The sequence below is a fragment of the Ursus arctos genome, unplaced genomic scaffold (assembly GCF_023065955.2).
Source record: "Ursus arctos isolate Adak ecotype North America unplaced genomic scaffold, UrsArc2.0 scaffold_20, whole genome shotgun sequence".
NCBI classification, from domain to species: Eukaryota; Metazoa; Chordata; class Mammalia; order Carnivora; family Ursidae; genus Ursus; species Ursus arctos.
The window spans coordinates 46,223,693-46,244,272 of NW_026622875.1; the positions used below are offsets into that span (position 1 = coordinate 46,223,693).

General features: G+C 46.8%; 1 protein-coding gene across 2 annotated transcripts in view; it reads left to right on the plus strand.

Moving 5' to 3' along the window:
• The window catches only part of CMTM8 (CKLF like MARVEL transmembrane domain containing 8), a 114,563-nt gene that overhangs the window by 85,672 nt on the left and 8,311 nt on the right, over window positions 1-20,580 (plus strand). Inside the window, exons 2-4 of one of the 2 annotated variants that reach the window (XR_008960649.1) lie at window positions 6,006-6,179; window positions 16,730-16,846; window positions 18,643-18,798. Coding sequence is in view for 1 of the 2 variants with exons in the window: in XM_026496848.4 (XP_026352633.1) it covers window positions 6,006-6,179; window positions 16,730-16,846; window positions 18,643-18,726 (375 nt within the window). In the remaining variant the exon portion in view is untranslated. Of the gene's footprint in view, window positions 1-6,005; window positions 6,180-16,729; window positions 16,847-18,642; window positions 19,080-20,580 lie in introns of those variants that run through there. The other variant, XM_026496848.4, reaches the window with a different exon arrangement.

The window sequence follows — 20,580 nt, forward strand, 5'->3', positions numbered from 1 at the left end:
ATTGGGTTTGAAATGATTTAAAACATGGGAACTCAGGGTCGAAGGGAAAAGCATGCTTTAGTACAAGTACAATTAGTACAAGGCTTTGATGAGTGATTTGACAGTACCGCTAACATTTAAAATAGCCTAGAAATTCCGCCTCTCTGAATCCATCCTGGAATTCAGGTATATATTATAAGAATGTTCCCTGGGCATTTTTCTACAAGCATAAAGGAGACAACTTAAGTTTGTCTCAATCGGGAACTGGTTACATGAATTATAGAAAACTGGGCAACTGTCAAAATTGGCGTAGACCTACCGGTATGTAGTCACGTGAAAGGAGGTCCCCCCATGGTATTGTTCACGGAGAGAAGCCAGAGAAGCACCATGTACAGCATGACCCATATTTTCAAGAGAGAAAGAAAAGGATGTATAGGTGGTAGTTACAGATGCAAGGGAAAGAAGTTAGGAAAGGTGGATTTAAAATTTTTATATTGGTTTCTCTTGAGAATTTACAACTGGTGGGTAGGGGTTGTTGCTTCTTTGTATATTTTATATATACCTTCTATATTTCTGTGTTTATTTTTACCTGCATTTATCACTTTGGGAATTTTTTTTAAGGTTTTGATGAAGTTTATTTTAAATAAATGTTTTGGAATTAGATTATACTATATGTATGTATTTCTTTGGAGGCCAAATTGCCTTTTTTTTTTTTTTTTTTTGGTGCTTCGTATTAAATTTACTTTTTTTTCCTTTACAGATCACCCAGTTTATTTTTTAATTATTAACATATATTATTTGTTGCAGGGGTACAGGTCTGTGATTCATCAGTCTTAGACAACACACAGCGCTCCCCACAACACATGCCCTCCCCAATGTCCATCACCCAGCCACCCCGTCCCTCCCACACCCCCTTCATTCCAGCAACCCTCAGTTTGTTTCCTGAGATTTAGAGTCTCTTATGGTTTGTCTCCCCATCTGGTTTCGTCTTGTTTCATTTTTTCCTCTCTTCCCCTATGATCCTCTGCCTTGTTTCTCAAATTCCACATATCAGTGAGATCATATGATAATTGTCTTTCTTTGACTGACTTCCTTCACTTAGCATAATAACCTCTAGTTCCAACCACATCGTTGGAAATGGCAAGATTTCATTTTTTATGGCTGCATAATATTCCTGTGTGTGTGTGTGTGTGTGTGTGTGTGTGTGTGTGTGTGTGTGTATCACATCTTCTTTATCCATTCATCTCTTGATGGACATCTGGGTTCTTTTCACAGTTTGGCTGTTGTGGACATTGCTGCTGTAAACATCGGGGTGCAGGTCCCCCTTCGGATCACTACCTTTGTATCTTTGGGGTAAATACCCAATAGTGCAATCGCTAGGTCATAGGGTAGCTCTGTCGTTTTGAGGAACCTCCATACTGTTCTCCAGAGTGGCTGCGCCAGCTTGCATTCCCACCAACAGTGTGAGAGGGCTCCCCTTTCTCCACATCCTCGCCAACATCTGTCGTTTCCTGACTTGTTAATTTTAGCTATTCTGACTGGTGTGAGGTGGTATCTCATTGTGGTTTTGATTTATATTTCTACTTTGGGAATTTTTTTTAAGTCTTAGCTTTACCATTCAAAAACGTCTTAGCCTAAAAAAATGCTCATCAGTTGAAAAAAAAAGCAAACAGTATTTTTGTAGTCTAAGCAAATAAAGATTTAGAGTTTGTCTTAAGCAAATAAAGAGCTAGAGCTCGTCCTAAACACACACACACACCCAGCAGGAGATGACTAATATTTTTGTAGAGTGATTTTCATCAGTATTCGTTACAGTGGGAGACAAAAGGCTTGCTTCTTATTTCTGTTACCTAGGAAATTCACTTGGGTAGAATCCTTTTCTTGATGGGGGCATACTTTTAACTGTGTCTGCTGGTGAGGTCATGGGTCAGGTATTTGTGCTGTTTGAGAGCTGGCTCAGTTAACGCTACTGTCCCTGTGTATAAAAGATGACCTCTGCTAGCACGTTAGACAAAGCGTCTGTAGACAGTGGACCCTGCTTGCTTTAATAATGAAAAGCGTTTTCGCATTCAGAGCCAAGAGCTGTTAGCTGAGCCGGTCTAGCTGGACACCAGCCCGTGCTGGAGACTCTTAAACCCTAGCGTTCCCCTGGGGAGACAGCCTAACCCTGTTTGCCATGCTTCTTCACACAGTTATGTTTCCTCTGTGTGTCATCAACAAAGGGCCGTTCTGACCCTTCCAGTTTGAATCAAGACCCCCGTGATGTAATTTCAGACCCCGCCGTGCTGGATTACATCTATTACCAGTCTCGCTGAGCCAATGAGTATCACATATATGTGTGTAGATTCCCTGTCAGTTATGATGAATTCAGGCCCGAAACCCCATTAGTGTGAGGCTTAGCACTTTCTGGAATTCTGTCTCATTTTGTACCTCTTCACTTTTGATGAATTCTGCTGCCACGAATGTAAGTACAAAAACACATCTCCATTAAGCATTGCTATGGAATTCATATACAATATCAAATAGGTAAAAAGAACAGCAACTTTCAACTCGAAAGAGGGGAAGCAGCAACATTTAGAGTCTGTTCTGTGCTCCCCAGCACGGCATCCAAACTGTAGCGGGGGGTGGGCGTCTCTCGGTGAGCAGTGTACAGTGTCCCTTGGAAACCTGTCTGAGGGCTTCCTGATCTCCCAGTAAGTCTTCCTTCTTAAAGAGGGGCCCGCAGTCTTATCCCTGCAGCGTCCACTTCTGATCCCTCTCTGGAGGCCCTGGCGCCTCAGACTGGGTAGGTTGAACACAGAGCTCAGGAGCTGTGGTGAAGATCAGCCCCTCAGCCTGTTCCTGTTTCATTGTTCAGGTGAGGAAGTGACAGCCTTCATACACATCATACATCTTTCCAGAGACTGCGTGTCTTTCCACCTATCCTAACCTACTAAATCTATTCAAGTCCTGGCCCGGCCACTTCGGAAGCACGTCTGGAACTCCCTCACTTCCCAATATTCGCTGCCACCATCTTGGTCTTCAATACGTCATCTTCTCCCACTGGGACTATTGTGACAGCCTGTGAGCTTGTCTCGTCACACACACACACACACACCCTTCCCCTCCAGATGTCTATTCTCCCCAAGCAGCCAGAGTGGTCGTAGCCACACTAATGTGCGTTCGCTCCTTGGTGAGACACAGATGGAAACCAGACCAGGCGGAGTGGTCGCACAGCGAATAAAGAGATCTCGGAATCACTTCCAAAGCTGTGACTCCCTGAGCAAGGGTGAAGGGGTTCCTTTCATTTAGGCTTAGGACGGACATTTAGATAGGGGAGCCTTGTCATTCCACGTAAAGGGGAGTATAAGGCTGCGCACGCACCTTAAACCTGCCATATAACAAACATTGTGTTATATAAACGAGGCTGGGGCTGCTCCTTGGAGCTTGCGTGGAGACTTTTTTTTAAAGATTTAATTTTTTTATTTTTGTGAGAGAGAGAGCGAGCCGTGAGAGAGCATGAGCAGGGGAGAGGGGCAGAGGGAGAAGCAGACTCCCCGCTGAGCACAGAGCCCCATGTGGGACTCGATCCCAGCACCCTGGAATCATGACCTGAGCCGAAGGCAGATGCTTAACCGACTGAGCCACCCAGGTGCCCCGAAATGTAGTATTATAATGAAGTAAAGGTAACTGTCAGTCGTTCCCTAGGTCACTCCATGGTCTGTCTGCAGAGGCGTGAGTGGGGGTTAAGTTCAAACCGATGTGGGGGCTCTGGGCCACCAGAACTCTTGTCTGGACAGTCGCTGTTGCTTGAGGGGTAGTTTCCGTTTTCATCACAGGATGTTATGCCCCTCAGATCTTTTGCCAGAGTTAAGAGATAAGCTAGAAAGAAGAGCTTAAGGAAAAATGTGGGACAAAGGTCAGTGGGTACAAGCAGGTAAGCAGTAGAGGTAAGGTCTTGGGGTCCAGCTGGTGACAGTATTAAAAACCTACCCTGGTCGTATCACTGTCTTGCTCAAACCCTGTCACTGCCCTTAGGAGAAGGTACAAAATTCTTAGGCCACCTGGGCCCATATAATCTGACCCGCCCCATCCTCTCTAACATTTTGTACCAATGTCCTAACTTGGTATTTGTTCTTATAGGTTCTGGAAGGCAGCAAACCCTTCCCCACTCCGGACCTCTGCCCATGACGTCTTGCTCGTCTCTCTCACTAGCTCTTACTGGGTCTTCAGGCTATCCTTCAGCATGGCCTTCCCTGACACTTCCCATGCCTACAACAAGGTTGTCTCTCTCTGTTATACACCCGTACCACACTCTTCATTTTCCTTCATAGCGTTTTTCACAATTACAATTATTCAGAGATTTCCCCCCACTAGACTTGAAGTTATGAACAGCAGGGTCTGTTCAATGTGTGCCCACCCGTCCTTGGGGCCTGATAGCAGGAAGCCTGGCAGAGTTTAGTGCTCTCCAGGGTTAAGCAACTGAAAACGGTCTTCCTAGATTTGTGATTCAAATTGCTGTAGTATTTTGTTCCGTATACCACAAAGAAAGCTAAAACAAAAATGGAATAATTTGTCCTGAGTCTTACAGCTAGAGCCTGCCCTGGGCTCCTGGGGTTATGGTTTGGATACTAACTTTTTCATGACTTAGGAATAAAGTCCTGGTCCCTGGAAGGTGCTGGAATTCGAGATGCATACTTTGCTCTGGCCTGCCTTTGGTCAGGACTAAAGATGCCCAGTTTGGATCAGTTTCTTTTCCCTTGATGAAATCTTCCTCTAGTCAGTTGGTGACATTGATTTGGCTTTGGGTTTGGTCTTACTCAGCACTGAAGATTGGGATGGCTCTTGCTGGAATAAATGTACAGCTTATGTTAAAATGCTGAATGCTGGGGCGCCTGGGCGGCTTAGCCGTTAAGCGTCTGCCTTTGCTCACGGTCATGATCCCAGGGTCCTGGGGTCGAGCCCCGCATCGGGCTCCCTGCTTGGCGGGAAGCCTGCTTCTCCCTCTCCCACTCCCCCTGCTTGTGTTCCCTCTTCACTGTCTCTCTCTGTCTGTCAAATAAATAAATAAAATCTTTAAAAAAAAAAACATGCTGAATGCCAGTGTCTGCACTGGGCCCTTGCATGTCCTGTTTTCCAAAAGCTCTCTCAGGCCACGTGTAATTTGCCGTCTGCAAGGGGGGACAGCGGCGGCAGGTGGGGAATCCTCAGAGGTTCATCCCTTGAGAGCAGGTCAGTTCCGTGGACCTACGGTCTTGTTCCTTGACAGGCATCAGCTTGTGAGCAAATTCAGCCACGGTGTGTGGTTTGTCCCTTTGTAGTATTTTAAAAATCGTTATTCGTGCTCACATTTAAAAGTCAAGATTATATGGGGCGCCTGGGTGGCTCAGTCGACTCAGTGTCTACCTTCAGCTCAGGTCATGATCCCAGGGTCCTGGGATCGAGCCCCACATCAGCTCCCTGCTCAGGAGGGAGCCTGCATTTCCCTGTGCCTGCCTCTCTCTCTCTTACACAGAAATAAATAAATAAAATCTTCTAAAAAAATAAATAAAAATAAAAATCAAGATTATCATGTACAAACTTGACTTCCTGTGTTTTCTTGAGGGAGAAAAAAAAATAAAAGGAAGAACTAGCAAAATTGATACAAACAGGGGAGCCTGCCTGGCCCAATCAGTGGAGCATGGGACTCTCGATCTTGGGGTCAGGAGTTGGAGCCCCACATTGGGGGGGTAGAGTTTACTTTAAAAAAAAATCGGCCCACAGCAGTGGGCTGGTGCTGAGTAGAGACTGCCCCTTACAATAGACACAGTTTTTCTTGTTTCTGGTCTCTGCGCAGCCTACCATGTACGTTTATTGTACCTTCCTGGCATTTGTGGGCATGTGCGTTTGCATCCCCTGGTTTGTATTCGTAAGTCACGTGTGTGTGTAAATAGGAACAAATGCTGTAAACGACACTCTGTATAATTTTTTTCTCTCTCTCTCCACTTCCTTCTCTACTTTCTCCATGTGTCTCCCTTTTCTTTTGCACTGCCTGTACCATTTTACAGGTTCTGGGACTGCTGGTGTGGACGCTGATCGCCGGAACCGAGTACTTCCGGGTCCCTGCGTTTGGCTGGGTCATGTTCGTAGCCGTATTTTACTGGGTCCTCACCGTCTTCTTCCTCATCATCTACATAACCATGACCTACACCAGGATTCCCCAGGTGCCCTGGACCACGGTGGTAAGGAAGCCCGGGGTCGTCTTCTTGTCCACTGCCCACTAGTTCGATGGAACTTAGTCCTTCTTAGTCCTTAGTCCAACAACTCAGGGTTGTCTCTCTGCCAGCAAAGCAAGGGACAAAGCCAGGGAGAACCCTACACAGCAGGTGTTTTACTCCTGAATATGAAACTGGGCCTGTTGGAAGGTCCAGGAATTTCTTTTAGGCAAAATAGCAAACCAGTTCTCAGAAGACTGAATGAAGAGAAATTCAGTTCTTCATTCGTTCCCCATAAACACCGTGACCTGGAAACAGGTACCTTGGGGCACCAGCCTCAGCAGATCTCACTTCCTTCAAACCCCTCCTGGGGCCACGACCTTCGCCCTTTGCACACAGAGCTCTTTGATGTCGGGAGGCACAGTGTGTGCGGAGTGAGAACGAAAAATGAAGTTGCTGTTAGAATAACTAGGTGTCGTCGTATTCGGAAGCAGGAGTGGTCAAGGGTGATTGGATGCCTGTCCTGGCTGCAGGCACCGTGCTGGGTGCGGGATAAGCTAAAGGGAAACACACGGTCGGGGGTGAAATAGGTAAGAACACGTACCTGCCTTGGTCGGCTCCGGCGCCGTAACAAAATACCATAGACTGGGTAGCTTAGTGACAGAAATTGATGTCTCACACTTCCAGAGGCGGGAAGTCTAGCATCAGATGTCGGTAGAGCTGGTCACTGGTGAGAGCTCCCTTCCGGTCTTGCCGTGGCCTCGCATGGAAGAGAAAGAGAGCGCGAGCTCTCCTTCATCTCTGCTTGTCAGGGAACCGACGCCGTTAAGAGGATCCCGCCCTCATGATTTCATCGAACCCTAATTACCTCTCCAACGCCTCATCTCCACGTACCATCCCTTTGTCAGTTAGGGCTTCAGTGTGTGCGCTTGGGGGGACGCAGGCGTTCAGTCCATAACATTCTGCTGCTGACTGCCCCAAATCGTGCCCTTCTAACATGCAAACTACATTCATTCCATCTCAGCATCCCCAAAAGTCTTAACTCATCGATGTCTAAGATCCAAAGTTCACTTAAGTATCCTCCCAATCAAGTGTGGAGAGATTGGAGGTACAGTTCAGCCTGGGGCAGGATGCCTGTCCAGCTGGGAGCCTGGGAAACCCGACGAGTTATGTACTTGCAAGCCGCAGTGGTGGGACAGATGTTCCCATTCCGAAAGGGAGAAATAAGGAAGAGGGAAGGGGTAGTGAGTCCCAGGCAAGCCCAAAACTCACAAGGCAAGTTCCATTGGATTTGAAGGGTCCAGAATAAGCCTCTTTGGTTCAGTGCTCTGTCCTCCAGGCCCATTGGGGTAGCATTGTCACCCCCATGCATCTGCAGGGTGACTCTGCCCCTGAGGCACTGGGTGGGGACATCCTGGCTCACAGAAACCCGAGAGGCAGCCCAACCCTTAGAAACTGAGGAGAAAGCAGCCTGCCCCCTGGGCCTGATGATCTCTGAATCAACCTGTGGGTGATTCATTCGTTTTTCTTGAAGATTGGCACAGATTCACAGCCAAACGGCTCTGCGGTTCTATCGTATGGATTCCAAGAAGTTCGACAGCGCTCCTTTATTTGGTCCCATCTCCACCCGTTTTCATTCAGACTGGCAGCGTCTCATGGGTGCCATCCCTTACCTGTTTGTGGCTTCCGCTGACACACGGTTAGCTCTGTGGTTTGCACCCGTGACCTCTTCATCAAATGGTTGTTTGGCTACACCTGTACTGTTCTCTTCAGAGCAAGTTATTTTTTTTTAAATAGATGTATTTATTTATTTGAGAGAGAGAGAGAGTTGGTGGGAGGAGCAGAGGGAGAGGGAGAGAGAGAGACCCAAGCCGAATTCATGCTGAGTGCACAGCCCAACACGGGGCTCGATCCCATGACCTCAAGATCACAACCTGAACTGAAACCAAGAGTTGGATGTTCAACCAACTGTGCCACCCGGGTGCCCCAAGCTTTCTTCTTCTGCTGCTTCTTTTTTTTTTGCCATATGGTTAGGCTGAGAATTTTCCAAACCGTCAAGTTCTTCTTTTTTGCTTAATAATTTCTTCTTTAATTCTTCTCTCTCCTTGTGCATTTTACTAAAACAGGAGGAACGAAGCCGCTGCCTTAGCACTTTGCTTAAAAATCTCCTCATTTAAATAGCCGGGGTTTGGGTGGCAAGCTCTATCTTCCACAAAACACTAGAACAGTTCAGCTAAATTCTCTGCCACTTTATGACAAGGATCACCTTTCCTCCAGTTTCCAAAAACATGTTCCCCATTTCCATTTGAGATCTCTCCACCGTGGCCTTTACCATGCATATTTTTACTAAGATTCTGTGGTTATTTCTGCATTCTCTAAGAAGATGGAAGCTTTGTCTCGACCTCCCTAAGTCCTCACTGGAATCACCTTCAGCATCCATGGTTCTAGTATGCTCTTCAGAGCTCTGCAGCCTCTACTCATTATCCAGTTCCAAAGCCAGGTTTATATTTTTAGGCCTTTGTTACAGCAGCACCCCACTGCTGATTCCAAAATCTGTCTACCCCACTCTCGATATAAGTTCCATATTAGAGTTCTCTAGAGAAGCATAGGCAGTAGGCTCTGTGTGTGTGTGTGTGTGTGTAGAGATTTATTAGAAGGAATTGGTTCACGTGATTGTGGAAACTGAGAAGTCCCCAAATCTGCCGTCCACAAGCTGGAGCCCCAGAAACACTGACGGTGTAGTTCCAGGCTGAGTCCAAAGGCCTGAGAACCAGGGAACCTGATGCTGTAAGTTCCAGTCTGAAAGGCCCCAGGCTTGAGACCCAAGAAGACCTGATGTCTTAGTTCAAGCCCAAAGGCAGGAAAAAAGACTGATGTCCCAGCTCAAGGCAATCAGGCAGGAGCAGTTCCCTCTCATTCAGCCTTCTTGTTCTATTCAGTTCTTCAACTGATTGGATGAGGCCCACCCACGTTAGAGAGGGCAGTCTGCTTTACTCAGTCTATAGATTCCAATGTTAGCCTCATCCAAAAACCCTCATAGATAGACCCAGAATAATGTTTGACCAAATATCGTGCACCTGTGGCCCAGTCAGGTTAACACATGAGATCAACCCATCATGGTACCCTGTACAAAGTGTGATGCAGGTTACCATCTTAGCTGGGACAGCTGGGAACTCTTCCAAGAGGAGCCGGCATTTAGTGTCATCTTGCAGACTGATCGTGAACACCCTCAGGGGAGCTCACAGAGATTAAAGGTGAGGTCTCCCTGGCCTTGGAGCATTTGCAGTCTTGTTGGGGAGTTTGAAGTGGCTGCATGATTAAAAAACAAGAGAACCCCCCCCCCACTTGGGGTGTCTGTGTATGAAACAGAGCTTTAGAGTGATAATCTTTTTTATTTGTGTCTTTTCAACCAATATATCAGAAAAATATCCAGTTCCAAATAACTGATAAACCAGATTTGAAGCATAGTGTATTTGTGGGCTGTAGACTAAAGTGGACTTGGCAGGCTTTTCACACGGCACCATCACTGCTCAAAATGTACCTGGCTTCGTTCTTTCTGGGAGCTGCCTTCAGAGCTAAGCTAACCCACAAGAAAGCAGGTCTTGTTCAGTTTCACGAAACACACAAAACTCTTGACAGTTTTCCCAAATACGAAAGTGAGGATTCTCCACTACGATTCTCAAGAATATGGCTCTGAAAGTAATTCCAGTCGAGGTGCCCAGAGCCACCTGGGGCAGCACGTACAGCCTTGTTGAAATTGGGGTCCTGCCTCCCTGGGAGGAAAGACTCATTTGGATGTGGGGAACCAAAAAAGGTGAGCACCTCAAAGTCACAATCACATGGGAATACCGGGTGAGGACATTTGGTCCAAGGGACCTGGGGGAATGGAAGGAATGCTGTTTTGGAGAAAGAGGGGTCTTATAAGGGTGTGTTGAGTGAAGTGCTTGTGAACTGGAAGACGAGAACTTGCAAACTGTCATAGGAGAGCAAATGGGTAAGATGCAGAATGAGTCGTACCTCTCATCCCACTCTTGCTGAGTCTCAAATCCTAGGTATGTTATCTGGACCAGGGCTTAGCAAACTTCCTCTATTCAGGACCAGCCAGTAAGTGTTTTCTCTTTGGGGGGCTATGCAATCTCTGTCACAACTACCCTGCCTTCAGCATGAGATCAGCTGTAGACAATTTGCAAGTGAATGACCATGACCGGCCTGCCAGTAGAAACTTCAGTGCCAAAACTGGCTGTGGGCCAGGATGGGCCGGTGCCCATAATTTGCTGACTTCTGCTCCAGATCATCTCTGGTCTCTCTTCTCTAAGCCTAAAATACTTTCACTGATTTTTTTTCATTAAAAATTTTAAATTTTGGGGCGCCTGGGTGGCACAGCGGTTGAGCGTCTGCCTTCGGCTCAGGGCCTGATTCCTGCGTTGTGGGATCGAGCCCCACATCAGGCTCCTCTGCTATGAGCCTGCTTCTTCCTCTCCTGCTCCCCCTGCTTGTGTTCCCTCTCTCACTGGCTGTCTCTCTCTCTGTCAAATAAATAAAATCTTTAAAAATAAATAAATAAATAAATAAATAAAAATTTTAAATTTTAAAATATTTAAAAATAGTTTAAGGTATTAAAATAAAAATTTTAATACCTTAAAATTTTTAAAAATTTAAGATTGATTTATTTATTTGAGAGAGAGAGAACGGGGGGAGGGGCAAAGGCAGAGGGAGAGAGAGCACCCTCCAGCAGATTCCCCGCTGGGAACGGAGCCCTACATGGGGCTCTATCCCAAGACCTTGAGATCATGACCTGAGCCGAAATCAAGAGCCAGCTGCTGAACTGCCTGAGCCACCCAGTGGCTTAAAATTTTAAAAGTAAATTTAAAAGTTTAAAATAAATTTTAAAATGTAAAAATAAAATTTTTAAATAATTAAAAATAAAAATTATAAGGTTAATATTAAAAATATTTAAAAATTAAAATAATGCTCTTGCTCTGTCGGTAGAGCACGAGACTTTTTTTTCCCCCCAAGCAATAACAGCATTTAATTTGCTCATAAATGTGTAATTTGGGAAGGGCGCAGGAGGACAGCCTCTCTCTGCTTCACTCAGTCAGCTGGGAGAGCTTGGAGGAGGACGGGGGCTGGAATCACCACATGTCTAGTGGTTGATACCGCCCGTCAGGGGGACCTCCGCTAGAGCCAGGGCTGGGATACCTACACGTGACCTCTCCGTGAGCCTGCTTGCATGGTCCACGGCCCACTGGCTTGGGTTCCAAAAACTATTTTTTAAAATTCTTTATTTAATTCAGTTTCAGTAACATATACTGAATTATTAGTTTCAGGGGTAGAATTTAGTGGTTCATCATTTGCCTGCAACACCCAGTGCTCGTTCCATCAAGGGGAGCGTGAGACTCTTGATCTTGGGTTTGTAAGTTTGAGCCCCATATTCGGTGGAGAGATGACTCAAAATTTAAAAAAAAAAAAATTGAAATACTGCTTTTAATGGTACTTTTTTTTTTTTTTTAATTAACATTGCTCCCTTCTGGCACTTCCTAGTTTTAAAATGCTTTGATTTGCATGATCAGAATTTAGCATCATGAAGTGTGTCCCCAATTTATAAAAAAGAAAAGGGCGATTCAGAGCCTCAGGACTTGGCACGGATGCACAACAGCGGGGTCCCTCTCGCCTGCCTTCCGTCCAGCCTTTTTTCCTGATCTTGTTCCGCTCCAGGCACACCTCTGCCTGAGTAGTAAATAGAACCCCGCCAGCAGTCAGGAGTCCAGGGCTGGTAGGCCCCTTAGAGTTGCTTAACCCTGCATCTCATCAAGCAAGACCGTCAGCCTTCACCTTACACGCTGCACACTCACGCACGTGGCGAGAGCGGACAGGTCCTGCAGGGGAGTGGAAACTCAGAGAGTGTTAATTCTCGCCACCCAGACGCACTTTTTGGGGCATCGTAATCAACTGGGGAATATTCTTCACTTCCCAGAGACATAGTTGGAAATGTGCTCTCAGAATGGTTGGATCTTCTGTTGTTTGTTTCCCTCCCTAAGGCAATCTGGAAATCTGGGCATTTGTGTGAACTGTTTCACTTTTAAAATATTTATAGCCAAATTTTAAAAACTTCTTTTGTTGCCGGCAGCTGCTACAGGTCAAACGTGTGACTTGGGGTTGGGGGGGGGGGTTAGTTCCTGCTGTGAGAAGCCCCTTTGCGCCTCCTCAGAGCGTTTGTGGGGTAAGCAGCGCTAAGTGGGATCTGGGAGAAGTTCTCATGTGTAGCAGCTAAGGTCTCAGATCGTTATTACCTGTGCCCAGCAGAACCTCTTGTAGAAACAGACTGGTTCAGACGCTGGCCCCCACTGTATGTCCCACACTAACTGGAGCCTGGCGGGGGTCGGGCCAACCCAGGACTCTGCTGTGGCAGCTGATAGGCTCCTGGTGCCAGAGTGAGTCTTCTAGAATCTTGCTGCTCACAGTGCGGTCCCTGGGCCAGTAGCATCACATGGGAGCTTATTAGAAATCTTCAGCCCGGCCCCAGACCTACTGGATCAGAAGCTCTATGGAGGGTCTGGCAATCTCTATTATAAGCTTTCCAGATCATTCTTAGGCACCTGAAGTGTAGGAAACGCTGGCTTACAGATAATTATAGGTCCACACGCCTTACCTGGAAACTTTAGGCCAGATATGTTTGCAATCACATTTTTTTTTTCAAATTTTAGAAGTAATCTGGTGCATTTAGTACAGAAGGTGACACCTCCCCCCTGAGTCTGGGGGCAATGCTGTCATCAGACATGTTGGTGTTTCTGCAAGAGCACATGCATTTTCCTGCTAAGAGGGATACTAAAGACTGCATTGCCCCCATGTCAGTGCAAGCCAGCTTTTGCTCCCTAATGACTTTGGGATCTACTTTTGGTTTTCAGAGCATTTGGGGAATCTAAGATTGCAGAGAAGGGATCAGTAGAGCAGCTTTTAGTCCCCTGGGAGCTTGGCGGGGAGACCGCCCATGGGACTCTACAAAAGCCAGAGTCTCATTGTTTTGCCGGTAGCTCTTCGCTTGACAAGGCATGAGCTTTGCCCTGGAATTGGCTTGACAATAGGCATTTTTCTAAATGCATCGAAGGAGAATACAGGTGCAGAGTCAGATGGAGCGGGCACCGCAGCGGGTTCCCGCGAGCACCTCCGAGCTCCCGGGCAATATCGTTCACCCAGAGAGGCTGTGATAGCTTTCTGACAAATCCGATCTGAGCTGAAACTTCAAAGCAGTGCAGTTTGTCCTCCTCAGAGCACTGAGCACCAGGACACCACAAATGCTTTTTCTGAGGATTCGTCCTCTGCCACTCATCCCTGTTGGCCTGGTTACAAGCACTGTGAGCAGTACAGGGCACAAGGCAGGGGGCATGGCGGCCTTCCTTCGGCAACAGCAGCCACCATTTATGAAGCACCTACTGTGTGCCAGAGGTCATGCTGGGTCCTTCTTATCACAGCATTTCACCTCACACTAACTGCAGAGAGGGAACGGATTATTTCCATCTTGCAGGTAAAGAAACTGAGACACTGAGAGGATTCTGATCGGAATGGGATGCAGGTGCCCGGATGCCAACCACAGTTGTCAACCCTGGCGTCTGCTTGGCTCCCAGGGCACACGAGTGCCCTGTTTCTAGCCTTCAGGAATTCTCTGAAACCGAGAGAACCCGCTTCCTCTCTGTTGGGAAGGGATGAGGCGTTCTTAGCAGTTAGGTTACCAGTAATACGGCGTGGAGGTCAACAAGGGAGCTAGCTGAGGGTTTTTATCTATGGGTGCCTTTATGCGGGGGAAGAGGACATTTTATACCAAGGAGGGATCAAATTTCAGAAAAGAATAGCCTCCCTCCACCTTCTCCCCAAAAGGAATAACTGGAAACCTTTTGTAAGACACTATTTGTTCTCTGTTCCCTGGGGCCCAGGGATGCTTTGACAACTGACATTTGAGTTGGAGGGACTCGATGGTCGTTCAGCTTGAAGAGTCTCGGACTCGGGTCCTGTTTCTCTAGAGCAGTACGCCCTTGTGTCTGTGAGGCTCGGGGCTACCCCAGAGCCCGCCCAAGCTTCGTGTCGCCCTTCTTCCCTTCTGTAGCCACACAGATCCCTCTTTTTTTTAACTCTATAACAATCTCAGATCCGGGTTCTTTGGCCTTCTTTTTTCTTTCCTCTCTCCACCTATTTTCACTAGTTTCCCACTCCAAGCATCCCCTGGACATACTTTGGGAGTCCTAGGAAGATGGGGGCAGGGAGCTAGTAGGTTTAGCTCTGAGGTAGCCAAATGGAGGCTGTGAGAACCCAGCAGGACCCCTCGGGGAGGTGCATGGGGGAAGGAAGGCCTTCCCCGCTTCTCTCCAAGGGAAAGAGAGTTTCTTGTTTCCTTGGAAAAAGGGATTGGGCCACACTTAGTACGGAGTCGTGTCCCCACTCCATCTCTGGCTCTCCACCCACACGGCAGTGGGGACAAGGCCCAGGGACTGTGTCAGGACGGTCCTGGCTGGGCTGGCCTCTCAGAAGCTCTCTCATGTCTCCCCTTGTATGGGGACTGGACATGCATGGGTGCCCCCAAATACATGTTTAAAGACGTTCCTCACAGCATGTCGGTAATCCTGGGAAAACGAGGAACATCGAATGCCCATCAACAGGGGAAAAGTTAAATTCTGAGGTGTTTGTGTCATGACAAGAAATGAGGTCCATCTGTTTGGACTGACGTGTAAAATTGTCCTTGTTATCTTTCTCAGTGAAGAAAAAAACGCCAACAAAACAGAAAAACCCCACCAAGTTGCCTGACTATATGGCTCTGTTTGTATAACATTGGGTGTTTGTTTCTATCTCAAAGGAAAGCGTTGAGGTGAAAGGAGTAGACTGACTTTTTACTCCAGATTGTTCTGTGCAGACAGGATTTTCTTTGGTTACCATGAACATGCATTACTTCCTAATTTTTTTCGTAAGCATTTTAATGTTTCAAATGTACTCCATGGCTAATTTATTGAATAGATAAGCTTAACCGCTACCTTTAAAAGGCCACAAAATGAAAACCAAAGTCTCGCACTCCTCAGAGGTAACTACATTGAACTGTTTCAGCATTTAAAACAAACAAACAAACAAAAACAAAGATAGGAAGTCCTTTACTTAGCAAATAGCAAATGTGCAAAACTCTAGAGGTAATGTGCAATTAAAAAAAAAAAAAACACTAGATTTTTTTAAAAAATACACAGATGTGTTCCTGGACCAAAAAACCCCCACAACCAGCAAACAATGAATCATCCAGGGAAACCAGGGCTTCCTTTGGACACATTTCTTTTCTTTCTTTATTTTTTTAAACTTATTTATTAGAGAGGGAGAGAAAGAGTGAAGGGGAGGAGTGGAAGGAGAGGAAGAGAGAGAATCTCAAGCAGACTCTCTGCTGAGTGGGGAGCCCAAAGCAGGGCTCGATCCCAGGACCCTAAGATCATGACCAGAGTCAAAATCAAGAGTCAGACACTTAACCAACTGAGCCACCCAGGGGCCCCAGGGGCCCCATTTCTAAAGGCATATGAGCACTGTGGACAGCCTAAATCCTGGGGCTGACCCTGATCATAAAGGCTAATCTCCTTAACCCAGGACAATGTGAGCCAAGTGTGGAGGTGGGAAGAGGGATACACAACCTACCTCAGAATGCTAGGACCTGCATCTGGAAAATTCTGTGTACCTTTCTTTCACCTAGAAGAAAAAGATACCGCTCCCCCCTACCCCTACCCATTCCTGTCTCTCTGAATGACTGAGGGAGAGCTGTTAGACCATAGCGGGCCTACTCCTGAGAGCCACCCTCTTCCTACCTGTATAAAGCATTGGTTTTCCCTACCTCTCACCCTTGTTGAGACAGGATCAAGTTTTGCACATTTCACAGTATGATTTCCTAGAGTTTAAATATAACTGAAAACCGAATATCTACTTGGATTTACATCTCTCTTTTCTGTAAGAACAGGAAAAAAATAAGAAGAAGCCAGGGGTGAGATTAGTTCCCAAAGGGCTCTATTAATATGTATAATCTTCTTTCCATTTTAAAGAACTTGCTGCTAGGATTGAGGAGTTCACCTAAATGTCCCTCCCTGCTTAGCCTGGGGGGAATAGAAGATCAGCTGGGCCTGCTTTGGGAAGAGCTGTCTCCCCGCTCTGGGTCGGGGACAGGTGCTGAAGGGCTGTGGCTGCTGGGGCCATAGTCTGGGCAGAGGTCGCTGGGGGCCCCCCACTGCCTGTCTTCCTCAGCCAGTAGGTCACCAAGGCTGAAATCTGGATGAAGCAAGGATCAAGAGCAAATGGAGAGAGTGGTGGCTGAAGGGACAAGCAAGGCAGCCTGGGTGTCTTGGGGGGCAGTGGAGGGGTGTCTGGGTGTGCTGTGTATAAGCCGGTGGGGAGCCCCCTCCTCCCGGAGGCACTGATGAGCTGCTTGTCAGAGCCCTCATCCCCGCCCCCTCCAGGTGTCCAGAGGCACCCCTGACCACACCTGGCGTGCAGTTCTGCACACTTCAGAGATCCAGAGGTGCCCAGACCTTCCACGCTCCCTGACCACTCCACCCCTCTGTCTCCCCCAGGGTCTGTGCTTTAATGGCAGTGCTTTCATCTTATACCTCTCGGCCGCTGTGGTGGACGCATCTTCTGTCTCCCCTGAGAGGGACAGCCACAATTTCAACAGCTGGGCAGCTTCATCGGTGAGTGAGCGAGCACTTTCACCTGCCCCACCCCCCCTCCCGCATGGTCAGGGTCATGGTCTCCTCCTCCCAGTGGGGCTGGGGGCCCAGGAGGAGGGCCAAGTGATCTGTAGGGGCCGGAAAGCATCACCTGCACTCGTGACACTCTGGCAATTAGCTTGTTGGTGTGAAAGCATCAGAAATTACTGGGGCCTCCTGATGGCCTGAAGTGCGCAGAGGTTAAAAGACCCAGCTTGAGTGAAAGCCAGATAGCTGGAACGAAAGAAGTATTTGAGGAAGAAAAAATATCTGAGCCAGTCTAAGAATAATTCTACTGACTGCAGTTCAAGTGGGGAGACAGTTGCAAAAAAAAAAAAAAAAAATGAGCACACTGTGATTCTATTTCTACTTGAGAAGTGGAGATGTTTGTTTATGCAGTGAGAACGCCTAGGAAAGCACACGCCAACAGAGGTTCCTTCCAGAGACCGTGCTTGGATGATGAGGGGGGCGGCCTGAGGAGCTTCTGCTTTTTAGTTTATGTGCTTCCGTACTGTTTGCATTTTTAAGCCATAAATGTGTATTGTAGTTCTGATTTTAAAAACTTATTTTAGAAGTTTCTCTGAGATTGGCCTTAAAATATTCCATTCCCAAAAGAAGTAGTTGGCGGGGGGTGGGGCACAGACAGGAATACCAAAATGATCACGTTAAAACTGATCGATGATATATAGCCGTTCATTATATTCTTTTTTTTTTTATTAAAGATTTATTTATTTATTTATGCGACAGAGATAGAGACAGCCAGCGAGAGAGGGAACACAAGCAGGGGGAGTGGGAGAGGAAGAAGCAGGCTCCTAGTGGAGGAGCCTGATGTGGGGCTCGATCCCGGAACGCTGGGATCGGCCCTGAGCCGAAGGCAGACGCTTAACGACTGCGCCACCCAGGCGCCCCTCTTTTTTTTTTTTTTTTTAAGTAGGCTCCATGCCCAGTGTGGAGCCCAACATGGGTGTTGAACTCACGACCCTGAGCTGAGATCAAGAGTTGGATGCTTGATCAACCAATTGAGCCACCCAGGCATCCCCCGCCCCCATTCCTTATATTCTTATATTTATATTTGAAATTTTCTATTGAAAGGCAGAGAACACAGTGCACATGGTTCAGTCAGTTAAGTAAGTGTCTGACTCTTGATCTCAGCTCAGGTTTTGACCTCAGGGTCTCGTGAGTTCAGCCCCACACTGAGCTCCATGCTGGGTATGGAGCCTACTTAAAAAAAAAATTTTTTTTTCATCACAATCTTTAGCAGCCCTGGGCTGCAGGAATCAGCCAGAACTGGGCAATGGCTGCCCCTTCAGAAGGGCCTGCTTTTCCCCTGCTCACCATTCACACCCTGTGGGTTCATCGCTTCCTCCCACCCACTCAGCTCCTTTATTTAACTGACCCTATGGCAATCTGAGGTGAAGCCCTGGTCTAAAATTGTCTGCACTAAATTAGGAATCCATGTGCTTTTCTCAGATGCACACCACCATAGTCACCGTGAAGTGAACACCCTGTGGTTATTTGGGCAAAACTACAAGTTTTCCAGATATGTTTCAAAAAAAAAAAAAAAGAAAGAATGAAAAACCCAAAAGCAAAAGACCCCCAAACAACCAGCAAAGCCAGAGAGCATTTCAGAAGGAAGGTAATTGAACCAATAAAGCAATTTTGGATGAGAAAGCCTGGAGTCGGGATGCTATGAGTGCCTGATTCAATGGAGGTGAAATGATAACTTTTGCTAATTAGAATGTGCCCTAAGCCCTCTTTCTATTCTCTATTTTCTCCAGTTCTTTGCCTTTTTGGTTACCATCTGCTATGCTGGAAACACATATTTCAGTTTTATAGCTTGGAGATCCAGGACCATACAGTGATTTGCCGTTGTGAGAATTAAAAGGGAGAAAACAGGAAGAATCTCACTGTAAAAACAACAACAACAACAAACTGTAGGTATAATGTATATTTCCAGAGAATTGTATTTAACTAATGTTTTTATATACTTAGTTAAATTTGCTCCCGGTGGTTTGTTGCAATTAAACTGGATACTTATTTGCAAATTGTTGTAGCTTATAATGAACTCTTAAATATCTTGTTGATGTCTCCATAGACCTTATTTTCTTAGACAATGTATAAATAGATAAATTGCTAATGTCAAGACTGTGTCGAGTTTGTAAACCTAACTTTTCAAATGCCGGATTCTTTTCCGATTAAATGTTTCAAAATCTGGGGTAAGGTGTCTGATTTGAGAAAGGAGACCTACTGCTAAAGCCCAAGGTTGGGTGCTGTGGGTAAATCTTCATCCTCACAAGGCTGCCCAATTGCAGTATTGCCCAGACACCCTTGTCCACAGCCACCAGGCCAGGGTAGTAGGAGAGACCCATCTCCCCGAGACTGGGGATCATCAGTGGCCATGATTCTCACATGTTAACCAGGAGACCCAGAAAGCGTCCAATGAGACATTGACCTAGCAGTTCGGCAGTAAGCTCCCCCTAAGTGATGGTGCTGAGTGCCCAGACTGATGTGCTGTGTGGCAGGTTTTTCCTAAGACATATTAAAAAATATGTGCATAACCATTAAACCGATAAATACTTGCATGTACCTTAAGATGCTTGCTGACCCCACAATGACACACGTACCGTACTTTGTGGAAAGTACCTGACCAAGACGTCTCCTGTCTCCAGAATGAATATTTTGGGGCACGGTTATTAGATACCATCAGATGGTGGAAGAACCCCGGGCAGCAAAGCACATGTGTCTTTAGAGGAAGTGTGTCGAGGCACGATGGCTCTTGCTGGTACGGCTGTGTATGTTGGGTGATTTTTTTCAACGTGGGCTTCTTTTGAAAAACAAAAAACCACAGAAACGTTAGTAGAGTTGATAACAGTGAAAAGTCATAGTTGCGCACTCCGTGGACATAACGCCCGTGGCCTCCACTGTCCCGCGGTTGGGTAGCAACGCTGTTTCTTTCTGCTGTTTGTTGTTTGGCTCATCTTCCTGTTGAACTGTAAGCTCTTAGCCAAGTTCTGTTGACCCCTACGTAGGAGAGTTGAGATTTCTTCAGTGTCTAACACCCACCACAGACCCCTCCACAGTTCTGGATCCAAAGTGGTAGTGGGGGGGGGGGCACCAAGATTAAGGTGAGTGGAGGGTCCGCACGGGTGGGAGTGAGTGGATGTTGGGGGTACAAGAGGCCACCCTGAGCCCAGCCCTGCAGCCGACCGTGACAGTTGAGCTTTAGCGACACGACGTGCAGGTGGTCAGGGCTGCGGTCCAGGGAAGCTGCATTCCTAGCCATCACCAGGCCAGCCTCCAACTCGCCGATTTTGCAAGAAAAGCTGAAATCACTAGTCAGAATCTGTGTGCCCTGCCTCTCTGTTCATCTCTCTCTCTCTCTCTCTCTCACTCACAGAGGCATATTCATCTTCCATGTACTCGGTGGGTGTTTCATGTACTTTGTATTGCAACCAAAGCTCCACACGAGGCAGAAAAACTGTAACCTCCAGATGTGTCTGTATCTGGAAACTTCTGGAAACAGCCGTCAAGAAAGGAGCCTGTTTTATGTCTTCCCCACCCCCTGTGGGGTGTGTGTGTGTGTGTGTGTGTGTGTGTGTGATTTCTATAACCATGCCCCATTTATAGGAAGTAACTTCTGTGGTGAAAAGTTCCATAAACCACTTTGAAATAGTCTCCAAAAAAGACTACAGCTATAGGTCTTTCTTGAACCAGTA